This window comes from Motacilla alba, chromosome 5 (genome assembly GCF_015832195.1).
Source record: "Motacilla alba alba isolate MOTALB_02 chromosome 5, Motacilla_alba_V1.0_pri, whole genome shotgun sequence".
Taxonomy (NCBI): domain Eukaryota; kingdom Metazoa; phylum Chordata; class Aves; order Passeriformes; family Motacillidae; genus Motacilla; species Motacilla alba.
In genome coordinates, this window is record NC_052020.1 from 28,033,348 (window position 1) to 28,060,605 (window position 27,258).

Sequence of the window (27,258 nt, forward strand, 5' to 3'; positions counted from 1 at the left end):
TTTGGTACTATTAACCACGCTCCTTTTTTGGTTTACTCCACAGATATTATGTGGGAAAGAGATCCCCCGCTGGGTGAACCGCCTGGCCTACTTCAGCTCCTGCATCCCTTTCCTCCAGAGCTGCCTCCCCAAGGAATGGCTGACCCCAGCAGCCCTGCAGAGCCACATCAGCCTTGGTCTCCACAAGGAGGAACAAGGGGACACAACGGATGAGGAGTCCCCCTCCACCTCTGCAGCCCCCTCAGCCTCAGGCACTTCACGAACCTGTAGACATACACGGGTCTAGACTGCCCAGTTTGCCCCTAAATAACATCCCTGCTCTCTTGTTGTATTTATTTCTCACACCTTTTCGCACACACTGGTTTCTCTCTTCAACAGACAATACAGGGGAGGGAAGACCCTTTCCGATTCAGTCCCTTTTCCAGGGACTGCCACTACAGTTGCTTGGCAAAATGACTGTGAACCCCAACACAGAACTGAGGACTGTGGTGACTAAACTGTATTCTCCTCCAGGGGCCTCCATGATCCTTGATCTACAGAGAACTGCTGACTCTCTCAGGCATGAGAGCATGTGTATGGGCAGAGTGCACATACTGTGATGTTCCTTCTCTGGAACTGTTTTATCTTTTTATCTCTCCCTCTACCCATTTTAGACCAGCAGTCTCTTCTCTATTTTGGCTGGGTTTTCCCTTCCCCAGTGACAAATCACCTGCCCACACCCAGTGAAGGAACCAGAGCCAGAACTCAACCTTCTCATCTCTCAGACCAGCAACAAACTCCACTCAGATCCAGCCCTTTTGTAATTATCAGGTTTCTAACTCATGTGAAGGACAAATGAAAGGTGCTCCTGTTCTACAACCACCTGTTTTCACTACTCAAATTTAAGAGCTTAAATGATTGTCCTGCTCTTGAAAATAATAACAAAGAACCTAGAAAATGAATGTGTTACTGTGGCTTTTCTTTGAGGTCAAAAAGAGCATGGGGCTGTGGTGATTAGAGGCAGCTACTAAGTAGATGCAGAGATGACTTGACCATATTGGTGCTTTTTGGCACAGATTCTTCTCAGTTTTCCTAATCCTAGGCTGTGCTCCCAGTTTCCTTTTTTTCCCCCCAGATTCCCGGGGGAATCTCTCTCCTAGCTGACATTTGCTGGCTGTATTTGGGGAAATGGCCTTCCTGAGCACAAGGAAGAAGAGAGTGAATCTTTTGGAAGGTCAGTATTTCCTTCAGATTTTCCTTCTGCACTCACAGACATAAAAATATGGCTTCAGAGCCATCTTTCCCTGGCCTATTTTCAAGCCAACCCAAGAAGGTGAAAAACAAATGGTGAACCCAAAGAATGCCAGCCTGTTCCTTTCTCTTCCCTTTTTGGAGGTGGAGGGGAAAACTTAGGGCCACGTCTGGAAAGCACAAATGAGCCTTCCAATGCATGGGCCACCATGGTGCCTTCCGCTGTGTGCACTATTTCAGTGGAATGAAAAATGGATACAGCTGGCTCACTGACCTCTCCAAGCTGTCTCCTGACAAGAATCTGGTCCTTGGATGTGTTTATGCTAATTCTGACAGCTGATAAGAAAGCACAGAATGAGGAAAGAACAAGTACACTAACTCTTCCACTCAATTACCTCACTAGGAATTCTAGTCAGAAGGGGTAGGAAAGAATGAAAGGGGAAATCCACGTCCCCTCCCTCCCTTGCAACTTGTCTTGGCTGCACAAAGGAGGATGAAAAAGGAACAGGCACTGTGTTGAGAGGGAGTTGCCATTTTAGAAATGGTGTTCTCAACAGCTACTACCCTGTCAGGACTTCCATCCTGGACCCAGAGGGAGCTACAAGCCCTGAAGATGTTGGTTGTTTCCTTTTTTTGGTCACAAATGCACGTGAAGTCCAACCAGCTGTTTCTTTAGCTCAGGTATACAGGAGTGTGTGCTTTCAGGGCTGAAGGTCTCAGCTATTATGTACATCATGTCTGCAGAGACAACATTTAATGGTTTGTTATATGTGCATGCCCTTAGTGAAGAAGAAGGCTCTGGAAAGATCTACTGGATGGAAATGTATCTCACAGGATGGCCTCACTCCATTGCCTCCTGGAGTGATGTGTGTTTAGGCAACAAAACCTTAACAACATGCCTCTCATTTTCATCCTCTGTACAAACTGCTGCAAGTTCTATACTGAACTAAAGCATTGTTCCTTATTAACCTTGGCTACCCACAGCCAATGTTGCATTGTGAGCAATTCTGCAGCTCCTGGTAACCACTCCAATACCAATCTTGATTAGTATGGCTTGTCCAGGGATGTTTAATACAATCTCCATCATGCTCTCCATGCCGCTGCCCAGAAACCATATTGCACATTGTACTGTTTCACTCTGTATTCACCTGCAGTCATGGTCATTGCAGCATTGCAAGCTTCATTTGTCTGAAGTTCCCAGGGTTTCTGCCAACAGCCAGCTGCACGTTATGTGCAATGAATTTTAAAGGTCCTTCTCAGGGGGAAAGTGAGAAAAGGCTTTCCCAGACCATTTGTCTAGGCCAGAGCAACTGCAGTCAGAAACACCTTGTTCCCTTTGCTGTGACAAAAGCCAGCCAGCGATCACCCTTGTGTTTCTGCTCTGCACCTTCAGATGAAACATCATGTATACATCTAGGAGATGGGCTGCAGAGCCACATGTCACACAGAAAACCCTCTTACAGTACTTCACAAAGTAAAAATGCTTACCTGGATGAAAACCTGAACAAGAAAACCACATTTAGCCTACTTGGGAACATAAATATGTGCTTGAAATATTTGGAACAACATTTGGGGCAAGCTGTGAATGTCATAAAACCCCCAGATGTTTGCTTACCCACTTTTATGTTTGTCTATCTGTTTATGACAGTATGGGTCACATCAAGGAGGCATCAAACCTCTGCTGTAAATCAAACCCAGAATATATTCCAATCATCAAAACTGCTTCTCCCTCCCCCCCTCTGTTCAAGGTGACTGATCAACCAATAATGAAGAGAACAAAGCAACACTGTGGAAATAAAATATATATTGATGATGGCTTTACCTCTGTAATTTAACAGCATTTTAGATTATTAAACATTAAGACATTTTAAAATCCTAATTTACCGTTCATCTCTGGCACCGCGTGTTTGTCTTAGGCATTTCTATTATCCTTCCAATTATTACAAAATTGTTTTTATTACATAATTGTATCATATTTGTATTTAGTTACACATTTACTGTCTCTTGCTGCTTTCTCTGCATAACACCATGTGCAAAATTTTAAATACCAACAGCAGTTATCAATGAAAACAAAAGAACACATTATGAATCTTAATAAGAACGCCCCATAGCAGTGGAACAAAACCTTTCTTCTTACAGCCAGGACTTTTGGTGTCCTTTTAAACGCTGGAATGAGAGGGCACCAATTCTGCACATGGGCATCGGCAGCTGTGGGTTACATCTCTAGCAGTGACCTAATACTATTCAGGTGGGACACTAAGACTGGAGGTGAGGTTAGCCTAACACTGGAATATAAAAGGTACAAAACAAACTGTTGCTAGGGAAGGCATAAAAGGAGGGAAGCAAGCAATAAGCTCTTTCTCAGCATGCCTTTATCTATAGTAGCAACTTCCTTAATTTCATTACATTATTCTTTCTGGTCAGTTGTCTTCCTCTTCACAAGTCTGTGATTTAAGGCCTATTTTTCTTACTCTTTAGAAGGGACATTTGTGCTTTCAGAGGCCCTGGTGTGCTGGTTTCCCAGCACTGAGCCTGTGCTCTGTGATGAGTTCATCCCAGGCTCAGCACAGCATGGGGATGGACACTGACACACCTGCTCTCTTGCTCTCACTGCTTCCAACTGAGAGTTTGCATCTTGCATCTTGAATTCAGACCCATGTTGCTTCTGTGTTACTGAGGTACTCAAGAAATAGTCATTTCCTGCTATGTTGTTTCTTATTCTTCAGTTCTGTTTCTTTCTCTCTAGACTGGTAGGGCTCTCAGACAAGTTAGTGGATATTGGATTGCAATAATATCAGCTTATCTTACTATATGTGTTTGATTTTATTCTTATTTTAGTTTGTATATATGTGCTATCTAATTAACATGGTCAGAAAACTTTATTAAGTATCTCCACCACTTCCTTGATTAATAGAGAAAACCAAAGGAAGGGATCATCATTGTTCCATTTTCAAATGTTTTTAAATTACTCTTCGAGTTGAGGCAGCAGGTGCCTTGTGCCACTTTGTCCCTGCCCTCCATGCCATCAGCAATGACTTGGAATATGAAGAGGCTGTGCAGTGATTCAGAAGTATGCAAAAGAGGACCAGACAGTCTCCTGTCTCCACGCGGCGATTGCCACAGGCTACCAGAACAGGGCCGAACCTCTGGCTCCAATAATATGTAAAAACATCGCAGCCTATGCCTGGGGAATGGGTGCTCTAGTCTGTAACAGGTCAGCGCTCCAACACTGTGTGGCTGTAGCTGAGGCGTGCTGGGGTGGATGGCACCCCACATTTAATTCCTAGCACGTACCGAGGATATTGGCTCTAAATATCAGTGTAAGGCTGTTCACTAGCACTGTTGTAGCCAACTTTGCTTTTAAAAGGTTTTTTTTGGTTCATTTCGATTGGGACAAGGGATAACAATACAGAAAAACAGATGATCACGGTCGTCAATCTTTTACCCCTAGGAAAGCAGGCTACAGAATGAAAAGATGCAGCTCCTGACTAGGCCTGCTCAACTCTGTTCATCAACGAGCTGTGAGGGGGTGCGGAGGGGCTGTGAGCGTCGGGGCGATGTGTGGAGGGAAGGGGGCTGGCCTGAGCCGATGCCCAGCGATGCCGCGGGCGCTGCCCCGCAACCCGGGCCGCAGCGGAACCGGCGTGCCCGGCCGCGGTGCCGAGCGGAGCGGCCGCTGTGGCGCCGGAGCCGCGTCCCGCCGGAAGCGCCGGGGCCGGGCCGGAGGCGGGAGGGCGGCGCCGGGCCCGTGGGGCGGGAGCGGGGGATGGAGAAGCTGCGGCGGCTGTGGAGGGGCCGCACGATGACCTTCGGGGTGCCCCTGCTGGTGAGCGGCGCGGCGGGGGCGGCACAGCGCGGGGAGGCCGCGGCGGGCGGAGCTCCGCGGGCGGGCGCTCTGCTGTCCCCTCCTCGGAGAGGAGGCGGCGGGAGCTGTGTGCTGCTCGGGGCTCAGGGACGCGGTTATAAAACATAGTCCTAAAGATATTCCTAACTGGGAGCTGAGGAAAATGCATTATGCATTGGTTTTGTTTTGGGTTTAGTTTTTGGGTTTTTTCCTGTGAAACGCCACTTGTGTTTCTTGTTTTACTTTCTTTAGCTTTTCATTGGATTTTAAACTGCAGTGGCACTGTTGGTGTGATAATTTGTGTATCTAAATAAGTGGAAAGTTTTTGAGTGGAGTGAGTTGAGGATATAGGTAGCAGCTCTGCTCAAAGTGGTGAGCGAGGCGTAACTTTTTATAGTAGAGCTTAGGAGAGATCAGTAATGTCGAAGGATTAAAACAAAATTGTAAGACTCTGTTACACACACTACCTCTGTAGATAGTGCGCATTAGGTTGCACTTCTCTGTCCTAAATACCTGTGTTCATAGGGGAAAAATGAAAAAAACACAGAGGCCCTCATGGATAAAAACTCAGCACCAAGGCCAGTGTGGTTTCTGTTTGTGCAAATCATGTCTCCTTATCCATCTATACAGTTGGTTTGCAAAAAGTAAACACATTTCAGGGTGGATAAAGAATAAGGCAAAGGGTAATTCCAACACTTTTATAAAGCTACTAGATAAATCACTGCCACCTTCCTCACATTTTCAGCAGCATGCCTTGGAAAAATGGAGTGGACCAAAGAAGGACATTGACACTTGTTAGAGTTAAAAGAAGTTTAAGGCCATTATTTTAAAGGGATCTTACTGATGTTCTATAGTAAGGACATTCATTAAAGTTATTAATGAAGGATCTTTTCTCAAAATATTGATGAAGGTATTTGTAAGAAATGGAAACAGTTAAGCCAAACAGACAACAAAACAGTGTGATAATACCACAACTGCATGAAATCATTTGCATCAGCAGCTCTATTCCATGCTGTTGCACACAAACTCTGCCTACAGCACCTTTCTTGAGATGATCATGCACACTGTTACAGCTCGTCAGGTATCCTGCTTGCATGCACGTGTACCTGGGAGGCTGTCCAGAACTGTGCTGCTTTCATGCTGAGACCAAAATTATTTTGGTTTTGGATTTTTCATGGATGAGTGCTCTGACAATATTCTTCAGTTTAATAACACCTTGCTTAGATGTTAAAGGTTGGATATGGTTTTAGCTTATGATGCTTTTGTTTATATAATTATTTGAAGCTTGCTACTTTTCTTCCAGAATCAGGGAAGATCAGGCAGTTTAGTATTCTCTGGCACAATTTTAACTGTGTGGAAGGTCAGGGGAAAATACTATGTGATTAAATAATAGATACTTAGAGGTGGCAAACTAGTGAAGGAAAAAAAAGTCACCCCTGCTTTTTAATAATAAGTATATCAAATTAACTGGTGTGGTAGGTGAGGAGATTCAACTGATACTCGGGATTCTGATTTTGATAAAACTTTCTACATTATCTTCCCTGTGAGGATTGCATTTCAAAGAAGTCGGGCAAAAATATGTTTCTTATCTTTTTAGTTCTCAAAAGGATTAAAAAGATACTATAAAATGTAGTTACCACATGCTTGCCAAATTAAAAGGTATCTTTGGAGGTAAGGTAGGTCCCGTAGAAATAACGTGGGCTGTGTTATTGTGAAAAAAGAGAAATGTCATTACAAGATGGAGGAACTTGTCAAAAGTAGAGTAAAACATGAAACAGGATTCTTCCTGTGTACTCAGTCCTCAGCTGGAGTAACTTTTTAGCTCTGTGGTGCCATTCTGCCACGGTGCCGTGTGGAGGTGATGAAGATGAACTGTCAAGTCTAGAGGAAAGCAACAGAAAAGGTAAAGCTGACATTCCACCTTTAAGGAATGCTTGAAGAAATTGACTTAGTTTATATTAGAAACTTCTGCGAAGTTCTGTACCTTGAGAGTGGTGATTGCCTTTCATCACTTGGGAAAGTACCCCCAAAACAGATGATTGTGTGTTAGGAAAATGCTGCTGTTTTTTAGCAAAGAGCACTCTGATACGTAATGAGGGTTTCTAAGATGAGCTTGAACAACCAACTGGCAGCAGTGGCATAGATTGTCTCAGTTCTGCTTCAGTGCTGGAGCCAGGACTTCAGCATCCCAGGGCAGGTCTGTGGTTGTACTTTTGGCCATCCCCACTGTTTTTGCAAGACTTTCCATAGGTCATTGCAGGAATTTTTAAGACTGGTTTCTTTGACTTTGTACTGCCTAATTTCGTTCTGCTCCTGTTGCGACAGAGCTCTGTCCTCCAGACACAATATTATATAGAGAAATATTCTATTATATTTCTTTCCAGGGTTTCATGTCTCCCTGCCTTAAAATTATTCTCCCTTGTGAATACTTCAGAATGTTTCTGACTTGCTGCCCAAAGGCTTCCCACGGAGTAAGAAAAAGGAAAATTCATGCAATTGTCAGTTACCCAGCTGTCTGTGAAGCTCTGAAGGCACCTCTGAAGCTGAACAGAATTGTGCTAAAAGATCAATTACAGCAAAAATGACAGTGAATCTAGGCAAAGAATCAGAAGGTGCATGCCTTTGTAATCCTTTCAGTTCTGCTGAATTTGTTAATAATACTGAAACCAAAGGTTTCTGTTAGATTATTACATTCTGTGCATAATTTTCTTCTCTCTAGACTGATGCAGGACTGTTCTTCAGTACTGCTGAACATTTCATCAGTACTATGTTTGCTTTTTTGGCAGGAAAAAACACATGGCTTTCATATCTTGCCTTTTTATACTGTATGTTTGAATGAAAAATCCCTGTGCAAAAATCGCTAAGGCTCCAAGGTCAAAGAGTTCCAAATTCAAAGAAAATGGGTGTCTCATTACACTCTCCACCCCTCAAGATATATCTGTAAAATATTTCTTACTTTTTAGTGTAAATTATTCTGGTAGTTTTTTATTTGTTCATTTGGTCTTGGGGCTGCTAGAATATTTCAGTGGAGAAGGAATTTTCTTGGTTGATCTTTAAGCCTCATACTGGCAACATCTTTCAGAGCAAGATGTGTAAATCGCAGTTTTCAGTCATTCTTTCTCAGTAGCTGAAAAAAATGTTTCTTTGTGAGTACCAACAAAACTGTAGGGGCTAGGACTTAAACTTGCAGGAGATCTTGATTTGTGAATTTTTCTGTAACTTTGTAAACTTTGCAGCATGCAGGAGACAGTGATGTCTGGTATGGAATACTGCAATGGCTTGACTGCAATCAAGTGAGTAGTCTCAAAGCATTTCTGAAGATGGTAACCTCTGTGTAGGTGTTGGGATGAACTCCAGCAACCTTACAGGTGTATCTGAAATTTGCTGTGCAGTAGAGGGCAGTGCCACCTCTGTGGTAACTTAAACATCTTTGTCACCTATATTGACATCTTTGTTTGCTGTTTTGATTATGGGAACTCTTTCCTTATCCCATAAAGCATAACTTACAAGTCTTCAGCATTCATGGCTCTATTATAAAAGGAGCTTCAGTTTCTGCTGCTTTATATTCCACAACCAACTCCACCCAAGCAAAAGGGATGTGTTTGTCAATGTCATGTTGCTGCAGTGATGCTTCTGTAAGATCCTGAGAGAGCAAGGCTCCTTGGCTTGCTGCTGGTGCATCCAGCATCAGACCTTCCTTATGGGACACCAGACATGTAAGGTACACATGTAAGTGTACCTCTCTGGTACACTTGGAATATTTGAAGTCTGCTGGAAGTTATTTTTTTTCCAACAGGTTTAAATGATGGCTCAATATCATTAAGGAAAAAAGTTTGGATTTCAAAATTGCAAAATAGTAACAAATGTAAAACACATGTTAAAAAACCCCCTATATGCTTCATTCATATGCTCACAGAACTTTCCAAGATTTGCCTTTGTGGTTGTGTCTCCACCTGACTCTAGGCAAGGATTTTTCAAACTCTCCAAGCTGCAAAATGAACATATAGTTGCAGTTCCAGTTCTGTCAGTATGTTACAAGGAAAAAATTATGTTCTGAGTATCTGAAGTGACATTCTAGCAGAAAGAAAATATACTCTGTGGTTCATTTGATGATTTTTATTGCACACCTAAAATAATATTGCACTGTGTGTATAGCAAAGCAGATTTTCAGATTTGCACTATGTTGCAACATTCTCCATACCTATTGTTGTAGATTTTGACTTCTGTTCATTTTTCTGGGGTTTTGTGGGGTTTTTCCCCTCATCGTGTAATGACTGCTTTTGCAAGTACCTTGCTTCTCCTTCTGGATCTTATCTTTGGTGCTTTACATGTCATGCCTAGTATTACCAAAGGAGAAGGTACAAGTAGCTTGGAGCAGTGAAAGATTTTACTATGAATAAATATTATTTTAAAATCTTTTTCCACTAGTGATTATTAGCACAGACTGTACTACAATGCCATCTACTCTGCTGCCTTGGACAGTGCATGTTTACTTTGATAAACACTTTGTCAAGGGATGCCAAGAATGCATGTCATGTACAGGACTAGGAAAAAAGGTCAGGTTAGAACAAGTCCCTAACGATGCTGCAGCGATGTGGTCAGTGCTTCTAGGTGCTGTTAGAGAAGGTCAGTGGCATCTCAGGCTCTCATTGATGAGCCAGTTGTTTTGACAAACAAAAGCAAAACAACTTTTCCAGACATCAGGATGTGAAATTACATGTCCATGGATTAGTTTTGTTCACTGGTGTGAAGTCAGGGTCATGTGGGAGCAAGGGCTGATGCCCAGAAATGTTTTGCAGATATATGAAGTTTTATTTTGCTGTCCTGTGAGTTACTTAAAGTGAAAGTTTGCAGGGTTAATGGGTTACATTTTCATGGATTTCTTTAAATTCAACATTTCTGGTTAATTTCATAAAAAACCTTTTCTATTTGGAGTCCTGGAGTGTGCTAAATACAAGGCAGACTTTTCCCCACAGATTCTGGAGGATCTGCCTGCAAAAAGATGATATGAACACTAGAAATACGAACAGTTTTTCTTGGGAGTAATCATGATTCTGAGATCTTACTGTTGCTATCAGTGTCTATGAGTAGAAACTGTTATTACATTATCTTCTGATATTGTTTAAAGAAGGATTACTGCAATCAGTATTTTTCACTTTTAGATATGTCAGTGTTATTGCTAACATCTTTCACATTATTGCCTTGAACAATTCATAATACTGAGTTGCAGGACTTTTATTAACATCTATTCATGTAACTTCACAATAAATTTTGACATATGCAGAACAGTTGATTTAAATGTTAATACATTTTTGAGAGATGAATAGAAATTAACATTCATCCATCAGAAGATAATTCTGACTTCTAGTATTTGTAGATAAATTGTGATTGCCTGTAAAAGTCACAAGTATTGCATTTGCAGCCTAGAGGAGCAATAAATACAAAACTGTTTTTATAATTGAAAAGTTGTTGCTCTCAATCAGTGAATAACAGTGTTGCTTTTATGCTTCAGTGACTGGTATTATACACGTTGGGTCTCTAGGCCTATGGTGAGACGTGTCTTCAACTTTGGCTGTGCTTCTGCTTTGCATCTCCTGTTCATCTGTGTGTGTTTGAATCCACAGTGTGGAGCTGTTCCAGACAAAACCAGCCCTGGAACTGTTAGTGCTGGTGTGGAAGCCAGAGTGTTCAGCCTGAATGGGCTTCTGTGGAGTGCAGTTTGTGCAGTCTGAATTAGCTGACTTCCATCTTTCACTTGACTGTTAGGTCTTAACACTTCTGAGTTCTCCTTTTGAATCAATGCTTTAAATTTTTCATTTTCAATCTTTGAGAGCAGTTTTCCAGATATATGTGACAAACAAATAGGTACTCTTTAATACTTCCCAGTTTCCCTCTGTTTCATTTCAAAATATAAAGTTTACATTTGCATCATTTAATGCTGTTAAAATGGACTAATCTGGCACTTGGGGGGTCTGAGGTTCTCTGTTGAGCCTCAGAAGTCCAGATTTGCCTGTTTTCACAAGTGTGTGTTTAGTCCTGCCCCAGGTCTCCCACTTCTTCAAGGTGTTATGATGGTAAAAGTGTAAGATTCATGTTTATTGTACAGAATGTTTAGTCTTCATTCCTTTTCCAGGGTTATCAATATGGAAATAATACTTACTGTGGTTTCTTTTTATGGTCTTTCATGCAGGTTTCAGTTTATTGCAGTTTTGATCAGGGCCTAACACATCACAAGAATACCAGCTTGCCACAAGATGTAAACACTTTCTCGTTGTAGTTTACCTTGGCTAGATTTGAACCTGTCAGTTGTGAAAATGATAATTTTAATAAGGAATTTAATTTTGTTTTTTAGAAGCTTATGGAGAAAATGAAGGTGGTGTTCAGAAACTGAAGCTCAGCCACCAGGACAGACTTGGATTTCAAACAGCTGCAACTGAAATTCCAGTGCAGAGTGAAATTCCTTTGCTGTCTGACCAGCACAAGCAACGTGTGTAATGCAAAATGACAGTGCTGTGGCTGAAAAGGCCCTTTTTTGCTCATGTTCACGTTGAGGAACATATGGGAGTCTACCTCTTTTGCATTATTCTTAGATTGGTTTCTATTACATGCATTTTCTTTGGTTTAAAACCTATTATGAATTGGACATTTCACACAAAATTGTGAATAATAAAATAAGGATAACAGAATAACAAAAGTTTTGTTTTCTCATAAGACACTGAATAGTAAGATCAAAAGGTTATGGACAGGATTTTTTTTTGTTCTCTGGCACGTGGCCATTCATATTTGCAATCTTTAAAAGCAAAGCTTTGAACATTCTCTTACTGAGCCAATTAACCTGATACCTTGGGCCAAGTTTAATATTCTGCACATGTTCTACATGCTGTGCAAACTACACTCTGCTTTATCAGTCAATAACAATTGGCTCCAGTTTATACCAGCAGCTGTGTCCTGAAGGCCAGCACGGTATCCATGTGGTCATCTACTGCTACATTCCATCTCTTTTTGTGTGCAGTTCAGCCTTTCTACAGTGTGAGATTCTAGCATATGCATTAAGTCAGAGCATTCGCTTACTTGATGTACCTTTGAATGAAATAACTCCTGATGGATGCATGGGTTTGGTTTCTGTTTTCCCCCAAAGGAGACCTCTGATGTGAACTTAAAGTTATTTCCATTTTTTGTAGACAAGAAGTAAAGGTTGACCCTCTTTTTCTTCCATTGAGGGTGAGGAGAGGGTTTAGTAAGTTTCTGAGAAGACGTTGCACTGTTTTTTCTCTTCTCCGCAGTTTCAGTGTTAGAGCCAAGTGCAGGAATGGCTGCGGGAAATAAACTTCTGAGAGTTAGAGCTGGCAGAGGGGGGCGCTTCAGGTTAAGATGACTTGCCTGGTCTTTTCCTGGGACTGGCAAATTGCCCTGCTACTTTATTTAGGGAAAAGAAAAGATACTTCACTCTTTTGGACTGCCAAATTGCCATCTTTCACCGGTCTTGCGCTGCACAGCTGACAGTTCTTTAAAAAGGAACCCCCAAAACTCTCTTTGCTGTGATCACTGCAAACTAAACTAAAATAATTCACTATTGCTCTAGTTTTGAAGCTCCTAATGAATAGCTGGAGAGTTGTGTAGCCGGAGTCTTTAAGAAGAGGTTAGAAAATTACCATGTTCCTTCTTTGTATACGTATCATAACATTTTCTAGCACCACATGATTTGTGTTGCCAGCACTAAACATTGTGATTTGGTTAATTTAGGGATTTATGACTTTGTAACTATCTTTCACAACTGGTACTGTAGTAGTAGTGGCTTTCTCTAACAACAGGGATGCCTATAACATGGCATTTTGCTGGTACTCCCAGAGAAGCAGTTTCTTATTATTTTGTTAACCCAATGAAGTGAAGTTGGTTGCTTTAGATTATGCAGGAAACTAAAAAAGGGATCTGTTGTAAGTCCTAAGTTCTGCTGTTATGAACCCTCAATGACCACCCACTGTAGCTGGTGACAAATACAAGTATTTCCCATCCTAAAATGTGGTTCAGGGGATCAGTTTGATGCCATCTATAACTGATTGCATAACATACTTCCCAATGGAGACATGAACAAATAGAATTTTTAAAAGAATGTTATTAAAGAGAATTTTATGTCATTTTTTTACATAAAATGTTTATTGAGGTTGCTGAGTGTATGTGACAGATGGTGCTCTTATGTCACATCCTATCTTTCATTTTGTTTTGGAACATGCAAGTCTTCCATGCATGCATAATTGCATTACAACATTGTAGGGGGTTTTTTGTGTATTCACTGGAACATAAAGGAATAATCCAATGTGGGATGTTTATTGGGGGTTGTGCTAGCAGTGCTATTAAGCTGTTTGCTTTGGTGTTAAGTGCTGGCTAACTAGTATAGTTAATAATCTTTTCCTCCCTAAGTTAAACTTCAGGTGTAAAGGAAAAAATGAGAAGTTACTATCATTTCATCAGTCTGCTGAGAGCATTCAAGTAACAGAGATAAACAATGTTTGCTACATAGTGTTATTTTCTCTGCCTTGTGAAGCAAATAAAATGAATAGTTGCCTCACAATAAAGAAAATGCAGGTATATATGAACTTTGCAGCTTGAGTATCCTTCAGATGCCAGTGCCTTAATATTTTATTATGTACATTAAGTATCTGTATGATTCTAAAATTGTAATGAAAAAAAAATTCATTTTTATTATATATGACATTACTTTTCTCTCTTCAGTTAACAGGAGAGTGAACTTGATCCTGACTTCATTAGAATGGTGCCAACCTAACTTATATTTATATTACATCCTGAATAGCTTCTACTGTCTTTTTATGCCTGGACTAGTGGATGGAACACACTGGACTTCACTGTTGCTTTTGGGTTACATTGGGCAAATTTGTACACTGTAGTGCTTTTTTAACTGAAGAGTGTTTTGCAAAGAATGTAGAGATTATCTCTGTTTTACAGTTTGGGGAATAAGAAAAGTATGTGAGACATACAGAATATGCAAAGCAAACAAGCCAGTAATGGTGCTGGAAATTTTGAGTCTTATCCTGCTTCTAATTATTTTGCCTGGTGATTCTTGCTGGCTCACTGTTGTCTGTAAATACAGCCACCTGAATTAAGGTAGTGAGTGCATCTTCCCTCACAGTGCAACAGAAGAGAAAGGAAACAGTTAACGCCAAGACTAGTAGTTCTACTCCATGCATTGTCAGTCACTGGGTCCTTTGCTACCTTTAATAGTATTACAGTTGCATAAATTCATTTATACCTTGTTTTATTGGCTTTTGAACACAGTTTTCAAAAAGATAATTGACTGAATAGCTGTCCATTGCTGCTCTGGCTTGCGTAGATGAATGCAATTCATGCTCAGGGCTGTCACCTGACTATATTGACATGCTGTTGGTTGATTAAATAAGTGCTGAATATGACTGATTCTGGTCTGGTTTTGCAGTAAAGTCAGACATCATCTTTGGTTCTTTAGAACATTGGTCAAGTGGGCTTGTAAACATGTTGTTTATATTCTTTGTGTGTATCCTGTATTTTGGAAAACTGTTTAATCTTATTCCTAGCCTTTCCGCATTACGCTGTGTAATATTTCAGCAGCATTTGTACTTTCTTACAGCATCAATGTGCTTTGTCTCTGATGGTGCTTAACTGGTAAGACAAATCAGCCATTGCAGTACTGGAAATTAAAAGGCAACTGTACTGGTAATGCCTGATAAGCTAAATGTGCCAACTTGTTATGCTGCTTCTAGTGTATGAAGAGCAAAGGTACATCACAAACCAAGTGGGTTTTTTCCTCTTGGTACTACCAAGGTGTTGTGAGTAAAACTGCAGCCTCAGGCCAAAACCTGAATTCCAAAACAGGAAGTGAGAGGTGCATGTATCAACTTCTCTACTGTGTGTAGCTGCAAATATAAAATGTACTGTGTCGTGGATGGTTGCTGTCAAACAAGCGATAGGATGTGATGAGACAAAGTGAGTAGCACGTGACTTGCTTCATACAACAACCTGGCAAAAACTTGATTTTTCGTAATTGCAGTCTACAGAGTTTTCAAGCTAAAGAATGTAATATTTCCTCTTTAGCTTGCAGCATTGCTTTGTAAGCCAAAGTCTTCCAATTGTTCATATCGCATCTCATAACAGGATATATTCCATGCAAGTTTGTTGTTGGGCAGATTAATTATTAATTGATGTCACACGCGATTGCTGCTTTCTGCCTGGTTTAATAACTGAACCATTTCTAGTGCAGTTGCTTTTGCCTTGCCATAGACATTCTTTGACAACATGCTAATATAAAAAAAAGGCAATAAGCTCTGGTTTGTAACAGCCATAAACTTGTCTATAGCATTTTAGATTTGTGTTTATTAGGACTTAAAGTTTATTAACACAGTGGCTATAAATTAACATAATACTTGTTAGGATTTAAAGAAGATCAGCTAATGAAAATTTATGCTGAGGCATCAACCATGTTAAAATTCAATTACAGTCTGATCCTTGAGATTTTTAGCATTATGTGCTACCATATCTTCATCTTTATTCATTTGATTGAATAAATCTTGAATAATGTCCAAGTTCTTTTTAACCATTTGGAACCTTTTATTTTCTGCTTTCTGTTATTCTTTTCTTACCAAAATACTGACACAAGGAAGACTTTTCATTAGTTTTTTTTTATTCCCTATTGAGTATTTTGATGATTCAATATCTGCAAGATCATCATTAATCCCTTGAAACATTTATGGCACAAGTATGATGCCATCTAGTTTTTGGCCATTCATATTTATAGTTGCTGGACTTGATACCATATGATGATTTTCTGATTGGCTTTCTGACACTAGTGGTCTGTGGCCTAGCAACTGGGTGTTCATATTGCAAAATTTGTGTCTATTTTTTTAATTGTCAGCTAGATTTTAAGGCTTTTTGAAAGGAGCAGAAAGAGGCTCTGGAGCTTTTAACTCCTGGCTGTTGATGAAGGGTTTCTTCTTCTTTGGTTAGAGCACATCAGTTCTGGGATACCAGTCTGTACCTTAGCGTCAAAGTGTGTGTGTGGAGAGAGTGTTCACGTGGTTGTGAGTAATTTTACCTGCCTGGTGGGAAGTAATGCAGTCCTGCAACTTTGAGAATGAATAAGTGTAGAAGGCAGGTTTTTGTTTCTAATTTCTAATTCTTTGTGGCCACAGTGACATGAACTTCCACTTTCTGGAACGAACATGCACTGTGACTACCTGCACAGCATAATTATAACAATTCTTGGACACAGGCCATTGCTGCAAACCTAATATGTAGTAAGAAATCAGCCAGCAGTGTGTAGAAAACAGCAGTTCGGCTGCAGCCTGTAATGAAGGACTGTAACAGCAAAGTTGCATGATGAAAGAGGGTGGTGGTGGTGGGTTTTGTTTGGATTTTTTTCCTGCCTTCACTCAGGTCCTTAGAGCTTCCTCGTGCTTCCACCTTCCTTAGATGTGTGTCTCTAGATGTGAAGCCTTTTGGCCTCCTATGCATCTGCATTAACAGAGAGCTGCAGACACTGTGAGGTCGGAGCAGTAGCAAGGGACCTGACTCTTACACAAAGTAGCTAGATTTCTGAGCTAATTTTCAAGTCTCTTCTCTTTTTAAACAATACTTGATCTTTGGATGGTCTGTCCATTTCTAATGGTAAAAATACATACACAGTTTTGTGATAGCACTCTCTCATAAGAAAGAATAATATAACGATTTCTTATGTGGATATTAAGTCCTCCTCTTTCTCCCTTTATTATTCTTAAGCTTCACAGGCGTGGAGGAAATTGCAGGATAACTAAGGAGTAATAAAAGGATAGGTGTGCTGGATGTGATTTCTTAGCCTGGGTGATAATATGTTATTGAACTATAGCTACAGTCATGGTCTGTTCAGAAGCTTAATTAGATCTGTTACCCACAGACATCAGAGTAAGTCAGCGTGGCATTGTTACTTCCCCACAGAGTTTGAAAATTTATGAGAATAAAACCTGTGGCAGTGAGGTAAAGGTTCCTTTGCTGCCGTTATGTCAGAAAACCACATGGGGAGGGAAAAGAAGGGGTAAGAGGAGAGGAAGTCCCTGGAAAGTCTTAGTCATGTAGCACCTGTCTTTGTATGAAGGAGGAAATGTGTGAAATCCAGGCTCAGAGAGTGGAAGAAGGCACTCGCAATTATTTTCTAAATTATTATTTTTTTTCAGCTCCTGGTGTTTCTGTTGGAAAAATAGTAGAGTCCCTTGGTAAATGAATTAGGTCAGTATGCACAGTATTTTTTGTAGGTGTGCGAAGCGTTCTTTTCTGTAACAGTCCTAACACATCTCTCTTCATTCTGTTTTCAGCTCTATCTCATTGGAGGATCTTTTGGACTCCGTGAATTTACACAAATAAGATATGATGTTCAGAAACTACATGGAAAGGTAGTTTAAATTATTTTCTTTGCTTTTCATTTCTATATGCTTACATGTTGCTTTTAAATAATTGATAGGACATACAAACTTGGTGTAGGGGATTTGCCTTTCACTGCTTGGCGCTGAGCTACAGCTGAGTCTCACAGGCAGTAGGCAGAGTAGGTGACAATAAAGGGGCCGACATGATGATGAATCCTTTGCCATCCGTGAAAAAATCAGCATAAATAATAGAAACATTTTGTTTGGTTGGTTGATTGTAAGTGGCAGTTCTGAATCCTGAGAGGGAAGTGCAGCATGTCTAGAAGGAGGTTATTACAGGGGTACTGTATCCAATTTAGACTAAGAAAACTGATTTTTTAAAAGGTTTGGTTTTCAAACAAATCTTGGCAGTGAGCTTAAAATGTTAGATGGTTTCCGGGGCTTGGCTGTGCATTGACTGAGACAAGCAGGTACCTTTGACATTGTGCTACATCCTGTTCTTTAAGCCTTGTGAAGGAAACAGGAGCTAGTCTTTACCCATGTGTCAGAATATCCTGTATATAAGAAGCCTTTTTTTAAATGAACCTTAAACCTTCTTTCTGAGGGAAATGGCCTGTTTATTAGTGCTACTTACCCCTCCAAGTGTAACCCTAGTTCCAAATTGCATATGAAATGATCTGAAAGGAGTGTGTCAGTTTAGCAGAATGTAATATTGGCTTGCTTTCCTTGGCTTGGTAATAAGCAGGTCTGCTATTGCAATGCAGAGAGACATTCTGGTCTGTCTTTCTGGTTTCTCAGAAGTGCTGTCTTGCAGGTTGTACAAAGCTGTTTTAAAGACTCTGTGGAACTTCATAGAAAAAAAAAAGTTGTGTAGGACTCTGAATACTGTGGCTTTCTACTGTGAGATCCTGAGCTGTTTAGAGTCAGGAGGAAATAACCCTTTGTTTTGTCTTAGACACTTGTGGACCATGTAAATTAATTTAATCATTCCTCATTGTTCTCTGTGTTGCATACCTGCCTTCCGTGCCCCATGTGACCCACTCCTGCTCAGAACTGTACATGACAGAAGCTGTAGATCAGGGAGAGTAATCTTACAAATCTTTTATCTAGTGCCGTCTTCTGGCACTAGAGAAAAATGCTTTTTTTCTATAATTTCTATCATTTCTATTCATTTTCTGTCATACCAACTGGTCCTTTTAGGACCAGTTGGAGCCTTTTAAGTTTTTCTCCAGCCAGATGGGGATTACAGTGGGGCAAGAATTTGCCTGTTGTGTTTCTGTTAGTTTTTGGGTCCGATTCATACTCAGTGTATTGCATTTGACCCCCATGATCGGCACTGTGATAGCAGCTCAGGGAAACACACTGTTAATAGTTGTGCTAATTCAGGTCTATGTGACTCTTTCTCCCAGCATTTATAATCAAGGGAAGCATTACTGAATTAGTCAGTTGTACATGAAAGCTCTGAGTGGAAGCTACTTCACCCTGGAGTTGTTAAACTCCGAAAAGCTAAAAGAGGCCTTCTGGTTTATGCTCTAACCAGTATTGCTTAAGTCTGCAGCATCTCTTTTGTGTTTTCTTTTTCTTTTCCTTGCAGTTTTATTCAGAAGTCGGTGACTTTGAAGTAAAAAACAGTGCAGTATTGGCTCAGAGCTAGGAGCACCAACTTTGGGCTTGTTGTAGATGGACAAATCAAAGCAATGTGTTTCATTCATTTCTGCTTCTGTATCCATAAAAACAGAGTTGAAAGCCATTCTAACTCACTAAATAAGACAGCCAATGAGACTTGAATGTATTTTAATGGATAAAAAAGTCTAGTTTAAAATGTACATGGAACTCAGGAAAAGAACGTTAATAGGAGTAATTTAAAAGTATTGTTAAAGTCCTGATGCTTTTCTTCTATAACACAGTTGTAGTGTTGTAAATCCTTATCAGAATAGGGACAGATGGACTAGGGCTCTTACTGGGGGATTGGACAGTTACATGCAAAATGCAATAAGCAATAAAAGAAATAAGATTTTTTTTGTTACAGCTTCTCTTTTAGAAGAATAAAAATATTTAATTAAATAACAGTTTCAATACAAGGAGTTCAGAAGACTTTCACAGAATTTAAATTAATTGTCATAGTCCTACTGTCAGAAAAGGTAGGATTATTATTTACATTTTACTGCTCCAAAAATGGAGGTAGCACGAATCCTAAAGCAGGCCAGAATTCATAACACCCAAGTGCCTGTCATTTTTGATTATATTTTAAGGATGTGCAAACTCCAGTATGTCACCTTTTGTAAGCATGATTCCCGAATGTTTTCTTGCTAATTCAACTGCTAAAAACACAAAACTTAATCCTTTTGTGGTAAATTTCTAATACATTTCAGATGCCAAACTATGATCCTTTGCCTTCAAAAGTACCTGTTCTTTTCCTTTCTCACTCTGAACTTCACACTGTGCTTAGAGGGAAACCACATTAGTAAGCAACTTCTCAGTCAACAGTGATATTCAAAGGCAGCACTGCAGTGGAACTGCTGCTATGTAGTCTGTGTTTCAGTGACTGAGGGGCTAGCTTCCACTTTGGATTCTTGTCCCTTAATGAAAAAAGGTGCACTAGTAATAAAGACTATGTTATTGATGTCAAACTGACTTTTGAAGAACATTCCCTGATAAAGGTATTAAAATTCAAGAGAAAATGATGGTTTGGACCTTTGCAGGAGTATGATTTGGTTGTGATGCATTGGGCTGGGGTAGCATTAGGATTGAGAGGGAGACAGAGCCTACAGCTGTAGGTGGAGTGGGGCTGAGAAGGGGCTGCAAGAGGAATTGTGTCCTCTTGTTCATTTGGGCTGTGTTTTGAGATCTTGGACTGCAGCTCAGCCACCGCAGAGGATAGAGAGGCAGAGCCTAGAGCTGCAGTTGAAGAGGGGCTATTAGTATCTAAGGAGCAGATAGATCATCCATTTAGTCCATCTTTGAGTATCAGGACCTCTGATATGGCCATCTCTTTTAAAATCGAAAAACCTTTTTGGCTACACTTTTGTCTTCTCAGGATACCTAGATCAGTCATATTCCCTCAGCACAATGAATGTCCTGCGTTTGAAGGAAGCTTGCTGAGTCTCTTACTGATGTAATGCCTGTTTATGTTGCTCAGAATTCTCCTGAAACTAATCGAGGATTTCTCCATTATCTGTTGTTGCCAAATATCCATTAATGGAGAAATCATTAGGTTAGGTAATTGTTCACTTTCTGGGAAGAATTTATGCAAATCAAAATTGGTTACAGAAAACCAGGTATGCTTATGGGAAAGCCACGTGGAATTAACAGAGAAGAAATTAGTAGGTTTGTACGGGCATTTTTCCAGATGCTTAATTCATAAATGGAAGACTAGGCTCTTTGTTTGTCTTTCTTCTTGTGTATGCAATTGGAGATGTTTATTTAATTTATACTTTTTTACTGAAAGTGTAATTTCTATTAAATATACAGAAAATGTTTTTTCAACTATATAACAATCAATTATCTTTTATATACCGTGCACCCATTGTTGTCATTCCAGGTGTTGTATAGACTTGCTGATTGAGATTTAGTTTTGGATATAAGAATCTTGGAACATGGGTGTGGTCTGTACTGCTGGCTAATAGCTACTGTAGAGAATTGAAGGGTAGTGATATATTAACTATCTGGAAAAGTTTATGCTTTCCTCCCATCAGCAAACCTTTTAGAGTAAGAGTTTTTAAGCTCCAAATTGAGTCTGTTGAAGAAGTATCATTGCAAGGCAGGTTCTCAGACTTTTGGGATGGGATAGGACTGAATGAGTTCCTCCAGGGTAATGTGCAGCAGAAGCATTTCTAAGAAAGCTGGAATCTCTTTACAAGCTATGAAGATCCTGTTCACTTTTTCTTTGTCCTGTGCAAAGTGAGTGCACCCCAAAAGTAGAATGCTAAGAAATAATACTAATGTTTTCTGTCTTAGTGAGGTAGAAAGTAGAGGTAGTAAAGAGTCCAAATGATAGAATTTCAGTTTCTCCTCCATGAGTTTTACCCTCAAATTGGTTGTTGTGCATTTAAATATGTATGATTGTTGCAGTGCATTCCAGGAATTAAAATCCAGATGAAAATAAAGGTTCCTGACCTGTTCTTTCACCATTCTCTATGAGCAATAAGCCTGTAAACCCAGAAAGGGCATGAAAAGAATGGTGGGGGTCGGAAGCATACTCAGCGCACTAGGAGTGTAAAGCCTGCTTTCTGCAGACTGAAGATTGCCTTTAAAATTTCTTAGCTAGTGTTTTTGACCAGTTGACTGGCATGTAGCTATCCATGAGGTATTGCTTATTGACACCTGCAGAGTGTTAGTGTTGCCATTGTGAATCTTCATTTATTGTATATTTGCTTTGTCTTAAGGTACTTGTTCAAGAAATTATGTAACTGTGAGGATCTCGGCTTTCATTTTACAATCCTGGACTTGAATTGAGAAAAAGAGTGCATGTGGTGTGTAGAAGATTTTTCTGGAAACCTTGCTGTCCTTTGAAAAATGAAAGAAGAAAGTTAACATGATCACTTATGGCTCTCTGACTTTTCTGATTTACAGCAGTTCTCATAGTGGGGCTTGATAGTGGTAGAAGCACGTCGGCTGACTGGTTGGTTATACTCAGGATTACAAGTTTAGAATATTCCTAGTTGGTCCCTAGTGCTGTTCTTTTACATCGTGTCTTTAATCTCACGAGTGGGTGTCAGGAGACCCACAGCAGCATGTGATTTAAATAACACCTACTGATCTCGCTGGAAATTTTATATCCATCTTGTTCAGGTTCTCTCTTTAGCTACCTCCTGCACCACAGAGCTCCTCTCTGCCTATCTCATTTACGTAGTCTGTAGAATATAGGTAATTAATGCTGTTCCACTTTACACAGGAAATAGGAAAGTTAATTCATTCAAATAAAAGGAATTATTTAAATACACATGAGTATTAAAAAATTTCCTCAGATGAGATGCGTTACTTCAAGTGTTCTGGGTCAGGGTAAAATAGCTAGGAAGAAATAGGAGCAGAGAGCTGATGGATTTCCATGAGACTTTGTCAAGCAAGAACATATCAGGCATTTGCCTCAGAAAAGTCTAGGGAGTGAGTCAAGCATTTTCTCATTCTTATAAGTGTATAGTTAAGAGGTGTTATCTGCCTATTAGAATGCCTTCGTGTTGCTGTCAAAACATTGCTCTGTTCACACATGCACTGCAATGAGTTTCACACTGTTGGGTCCAGATGGTTGCAACTGCAGCAGCACAGTGTTTAAATGAGGTTCAGCATCCACCCAAAAAGGGAGTACATCTGCAAGTGACTGGACAAGGCTGTGCCTTATTACTGGCTGGCACATTCCTATTGCTGTCCTTAAATAAACTGCCTCAGGTATGTCTATGGGAGTTACACATATGGGCATGTCCTGGAGTAGTGCAGTAGAAAATGTCTGTTGGTTATTGCTTCCATTTTACTTGCCTATAAAGTCCATCTGGACAGGATTTCTGTGCCCCAGGAAAAGTTTGGTTTGTTTCTTCAGTTTGTTTGTTTCAGAAAAAAGAAGCATTACAGAATAAAATGTAATTTCAATGTTTAGTGTAATGTTGGTATGGTTTATGAATAATGTCATGTTTCTATATGTCGCATCATTTTTTCCTTTAAATAATATGTTTCAAATGAGGTGAAAATTCTAAAACAAAATCACTTAAACCTCTGAATATGTCTACAGTTTTTAAAATTACACAAATAATATGATTTATTTTTATTTAGATTTGTGGAATGTCAGTGGATTGACTCCATCACTACACATACTGTGAGCTACTGGATCAGTCTGGTTTACTGCAAGCTGACTTGTTTATCTTATTTGAGGACCTGCTTCTGTGTTAAAAACCAGTATTTGCTCTACTTGAAAGACTGCCAAAGATGCTAAGAATTTAACTGAAATAGGTAGCAAGACGAAAAGTGTTTTCAGTTTTCTTCCACAAACTTTTCTATTGACTGAAAACTGCAAGATATACTTACTGCAATTCTTAGTGGATAAGTATCCATGTTTGAAATCCTGTTACACCTTGGTGTTCCCCCAGATCCTCAGTCTGACCAAAACTTGATGGACTTCACCATTTCAAGGAGTAATGTGGATAGGACAAGTCACTGTGTTTGGACTGGATTGGCAAAGTCCACAGTGTTCTAATAACAATTAATGGACTTTATTGCTACCAGCCCAGATTGTCTCATGCACTCAATTACCTTGTGTGTTCTGCGGGCTTTCTGCTTTGTTTTATTCCAAATGGATTTAGATGGATTAAGACTCATCCTCTAGGCTTCCTGGTGTGCAAACCCCCCTACCAATGTTAAGGTCAATTTAAATTACCCCTGTTAATACTTAAAAGACTCTAAATGGGTTCTTTGTATTATTAAAGATAAGGAAGGGAAATTTCAGTATCTGCTCAGCTAAATCTAAATGTATGTTTGTGGTGCTGTGCACTATGTCAGGGTTTCATCTTGCTCATTTTTCCATTGTCTTAAGTGAAATGCCTAGTTTGAGATAGCTATCCAGGTAGTCCAGAAAGGAGGTTTGAGAGGAAATGCCCCAACATAGGTTTCATTTAGTTTTAAAGTAGATACTTGAGAAATATGTTGTCCTCTTTTGATGGATTAAAAAATAGAGATTTAATTTGAGATTTTATTATTACCCCATTGCAGTGAGACAATTACCTTCCGTAGTGTATGAATATGGTTATATCTTATTTGTGAACAACAGGTGAGATAAACCGCTACCTAACTTCAAGGTGCGGACAATTTATGGTTTTGTATATATCTTTAAGTGGGACTCTAGTTTCTCAGGGAATGCCCTTCTGCAGCTGACTGGAGGAAGATCCTAAGTAGAGACTTTATGCTTCAAGTCAAAAGTATAATTAAAAAATTATATTTAATTAAAAATAAAATTAGGTGAGATGAAGCCTGCCCTAGATACTCTTTTGCTGGAGCTTCATTGGCAAGCTAGCAGATGTCTTGAAGGTAGAGGAACTCTTATTTAATCTGTTGTTTGTGCCTGAGGCATTCCTGTATTCTGGAGAATCTGATTCCATAGGAGCTTGTCTTTAAAACATCCTGCTTGATTTAAGTGTAAACAAAATCAGAATATCTTCAGTTGATGTTTGGTGGAATATTTTGGATGGGAAAGGTATCCTTTCTAAATGTGTCAGCCAAGGAATGTGGAATCATTTTAGCATCTGTCACTGAACTTGGCAGAATAATCAAGTCTTCTCATCTAGCATGTTAGCATTTATTTATTTATAACTGCATCTTCCTGTGTTTAATTGGTTTCAGTAAGCTGATTACATAAGCACAGCATGGCAAGGAATTGATGTTGGTGATTATTGTTTTCTTCTTTTTCTTTTCCTTAAGCAGGTCAGGTTGGCCTGGTTCTCAACTCTAATGATAAACTGGCTAATTTCCTTGTACAAGTAGATTTAGTTGATTTTCAAAGACTAAATGCATTACTGAGCTTGGCCCTAGGTCATCCAAAAATTAAGAAAATAATACACTGAAGTGTTTGGTGCTATAGAGAATGTGAGAGGCATACATTTAGGATTGCTTATAGGTGAGAAAAAAAGTCTTTGTCAGTCAGTTACCTTTATAGCATGAAGCATATTTTACTAACTTAAAGCAGACCTTGCTTTCAGGCATGGCCTGCTTAGTAGGAGGGATTTGGAATTGTATATTTAGTCAGGCAGATTGGTTCCTTGTTGATGGCTAAACAGGTACCCTTACAGTGACTTTGTTTCTATTTGCAGGTGGAATCTGGACCTTTTTACGTTTTTTGATCATGGTTCAGAGCTATCCAAGGCAATAATTTCAGTCCTGCCATGTGGCACACAGTGAAAGGGGTAGCAAGAGCTTTTCATACCCAGTATTGTGGTGGTACCAGATGTTCAGATGTTTTCTCTCTCAGTTCACTCCAGAAGGATTGTATGGAAATGAGCTGTTTATCCATGTTATTCTTGGAGATTTTGAGATTCAGCTGCTAGTGTTCAATTCATGTTTTTGCATTGATTTCAGCAAAAGCTAATCCATTTTACTTGGGCTCAGATGACTTCTCTACATTGTCTGTGAAGAGCTGTCTGCTGAATTTGCTATGATACCAGACAGAAATGTATGTTTCATTTTTTCAGATGCTTTCATTTTTCAGTCCTTTCAGTTTAGCATATAAACCAGCATTTTTCTGTAAAAGGCAAAAACAGAGTAGACTTTGGGATTCAGTAAGGTTTTTGTTGCCACATTCTAAGGCTGACTCTGTATGTGTAGGTTTGAATGGTTTCCTGTGATTGGATCTGGCTAGACCAGGTGCTTATTGTCACCAAAGACAGCTTACAGCACTGTAGGATGACTTTGAGTTAAGATACTACTCACATTATTGAGCCTCTCTGTGATGAAATACAATATATACTGCAAATACTTAGAGTTCTTTGTTTTAAACAGAAGCATTTTTTCCATTTTTTACTTGATGATAGTTCTGTTGTCAAATTTAGATTCAGATGAAGAGAAGGCTGTTAACTGGAGAAACTCATTCTGATGCCATTGCAAGTGGAACTAATTTCAATACATAAAATGTTGGTAGCTTTTAGATATTTACATTTTATATACTACCAAGAATTCTCTTTGGTTTATTTAAATCCTGTCACATTGCCAAAATTAATTACTGGTATTTTTGCCTTGCAATTGAAGTGATTACAAGTGTGTAACTTAGCTTCAGGCAGTTTTTAGCCAAAACATAATTTAATATCCAGCTGTTTTTCCCAATGCCTCCCTCAAGCACCAGAAAACATCTAGCTTTCCAGACTCATCTTGAGAAGCCAGTAGCCATGATGTCAGCAGATCCCAGTCTCCTAGGATTTTCTGGAGCTCTAGACCACTACCATTTTTACAAAGAAAATGTTGAAAACCTTTTGTCCAGGCATGTGTCCATTTTAAGTGCAATTTCTGTCTAAATGGACCCTCCCTTTCTTCTCCTTTGTGTTTTGAGGCTTGAAGCCAAATGGTGCTGTTGCAAACTTCAGCTGTATGGCAATCTAAACAGAGCCCAAACTCGATTACAGAGATGTATGAATACAGGCTCTTTAGATACTGCTTAAAGAGAGATTACTTGTCTTATTAATATATAAAATGTATGATTAAAATATTTTGCATTCATAATTCCTGCTGATTTTAGTAGAATTGTTTTGTTAATATTGTATGTTAAACCCTTAAAAGGAAAATCCTTTGCTATTCATGTTTTAAACTTAATTACACCAGATTTTACCATTGCAACTTTCTCTAAAATACCCGTCAGAATGTCTGATCCTTTGACAGGTGAACATGTTATTTATTAAAAATCATGGCAAAATATCTTTCAAAAGAAAATATAGTGTGTGATGTACAAGTGTGTTGCAAAGACTAGTAATTTAAAGTATAATGATTTGGGAAATGAAAAGCTTTTTGTAAGTACAAAGTATTAGAATATGATATTTCTTCTTACTATAAAACTTCACTAGATGTCAGTGTAGAAAGTATTTTCCTTTAAATGCAATGGGAACTGTAGAATAAGGAGTGTTAATTTCTTCAACACATGTAGATTTTAAGATGAGAGTTATTAGAATTTGGTAGTAATTTATTTGTAGAAATGCATTTTCAGAGCACTGAAAACAATTTTGATGAGTTCGTACTGGATCCTAAAAATTGTTTCTGTTCAAAAAGACATTAAAAAGTCCAAATTTGTTTCAATACCTAATAAATTTCTGTAAAAAAAAAACCAGATATGTGCTGTAAATG

At 39.3% G+C, this 27,258-nt stretch overlaps 2 protein-coding genes across 2 annotated transcripts in view; both read left to right on the top strand.

Annotated features, from left to right (window-relative positions):
• Window positions 1–27,258, top strand: part of LOC119702084 (deubiquitinase DESI2-like) — an 85,470-nt gene that overhangs the window by 50,264 nt on the left and 7,948 nt on the right. Inside the window, exons 5-7 of the mRNA XM_038139562.1 lie at window positions 44–1,213; window positions 17,269–17,320; window positions 17,407–17,484. Of these exons, the coding sequence (XP_037995490.1) occupies window positions 44–286 (243 nt within the window). The 3' untranslated portion in view covers window positions 287–1,213; window positions 17,269–17,320; window positions 17,407–17,484. The remainder of the gene's footprint in view (window positions 1–43; window positions 1,214–17,268; window positions 17,321–17,406; window positions 17,485–27,258) is intronic.
• LOC119702086 (cytochrome c oxidase assembly protein COX16 homolog, mitochondrial-like) overlaps window positions 4,917–27,258 on the top strand; it is a 44,886-nt gene continuing 22,544 nt past the window's right edge. Inside the window, exons 1-2 of the mRNA XM_038139564.1 lie at window positions 4,917–5,056; window positions 17,407–17,484. Of these exons, the coding sequence (XP_037995492.1) occupies window positions 4,997–5,056; window positions 17,407–17,484 (138 nt within the window). The 5' untranslated portion in view covers window positions 4,917–4,996. The remainder of the gene's footprint in view (window positions 5,057–17,406; window positions 17,485–27,258) is intronic.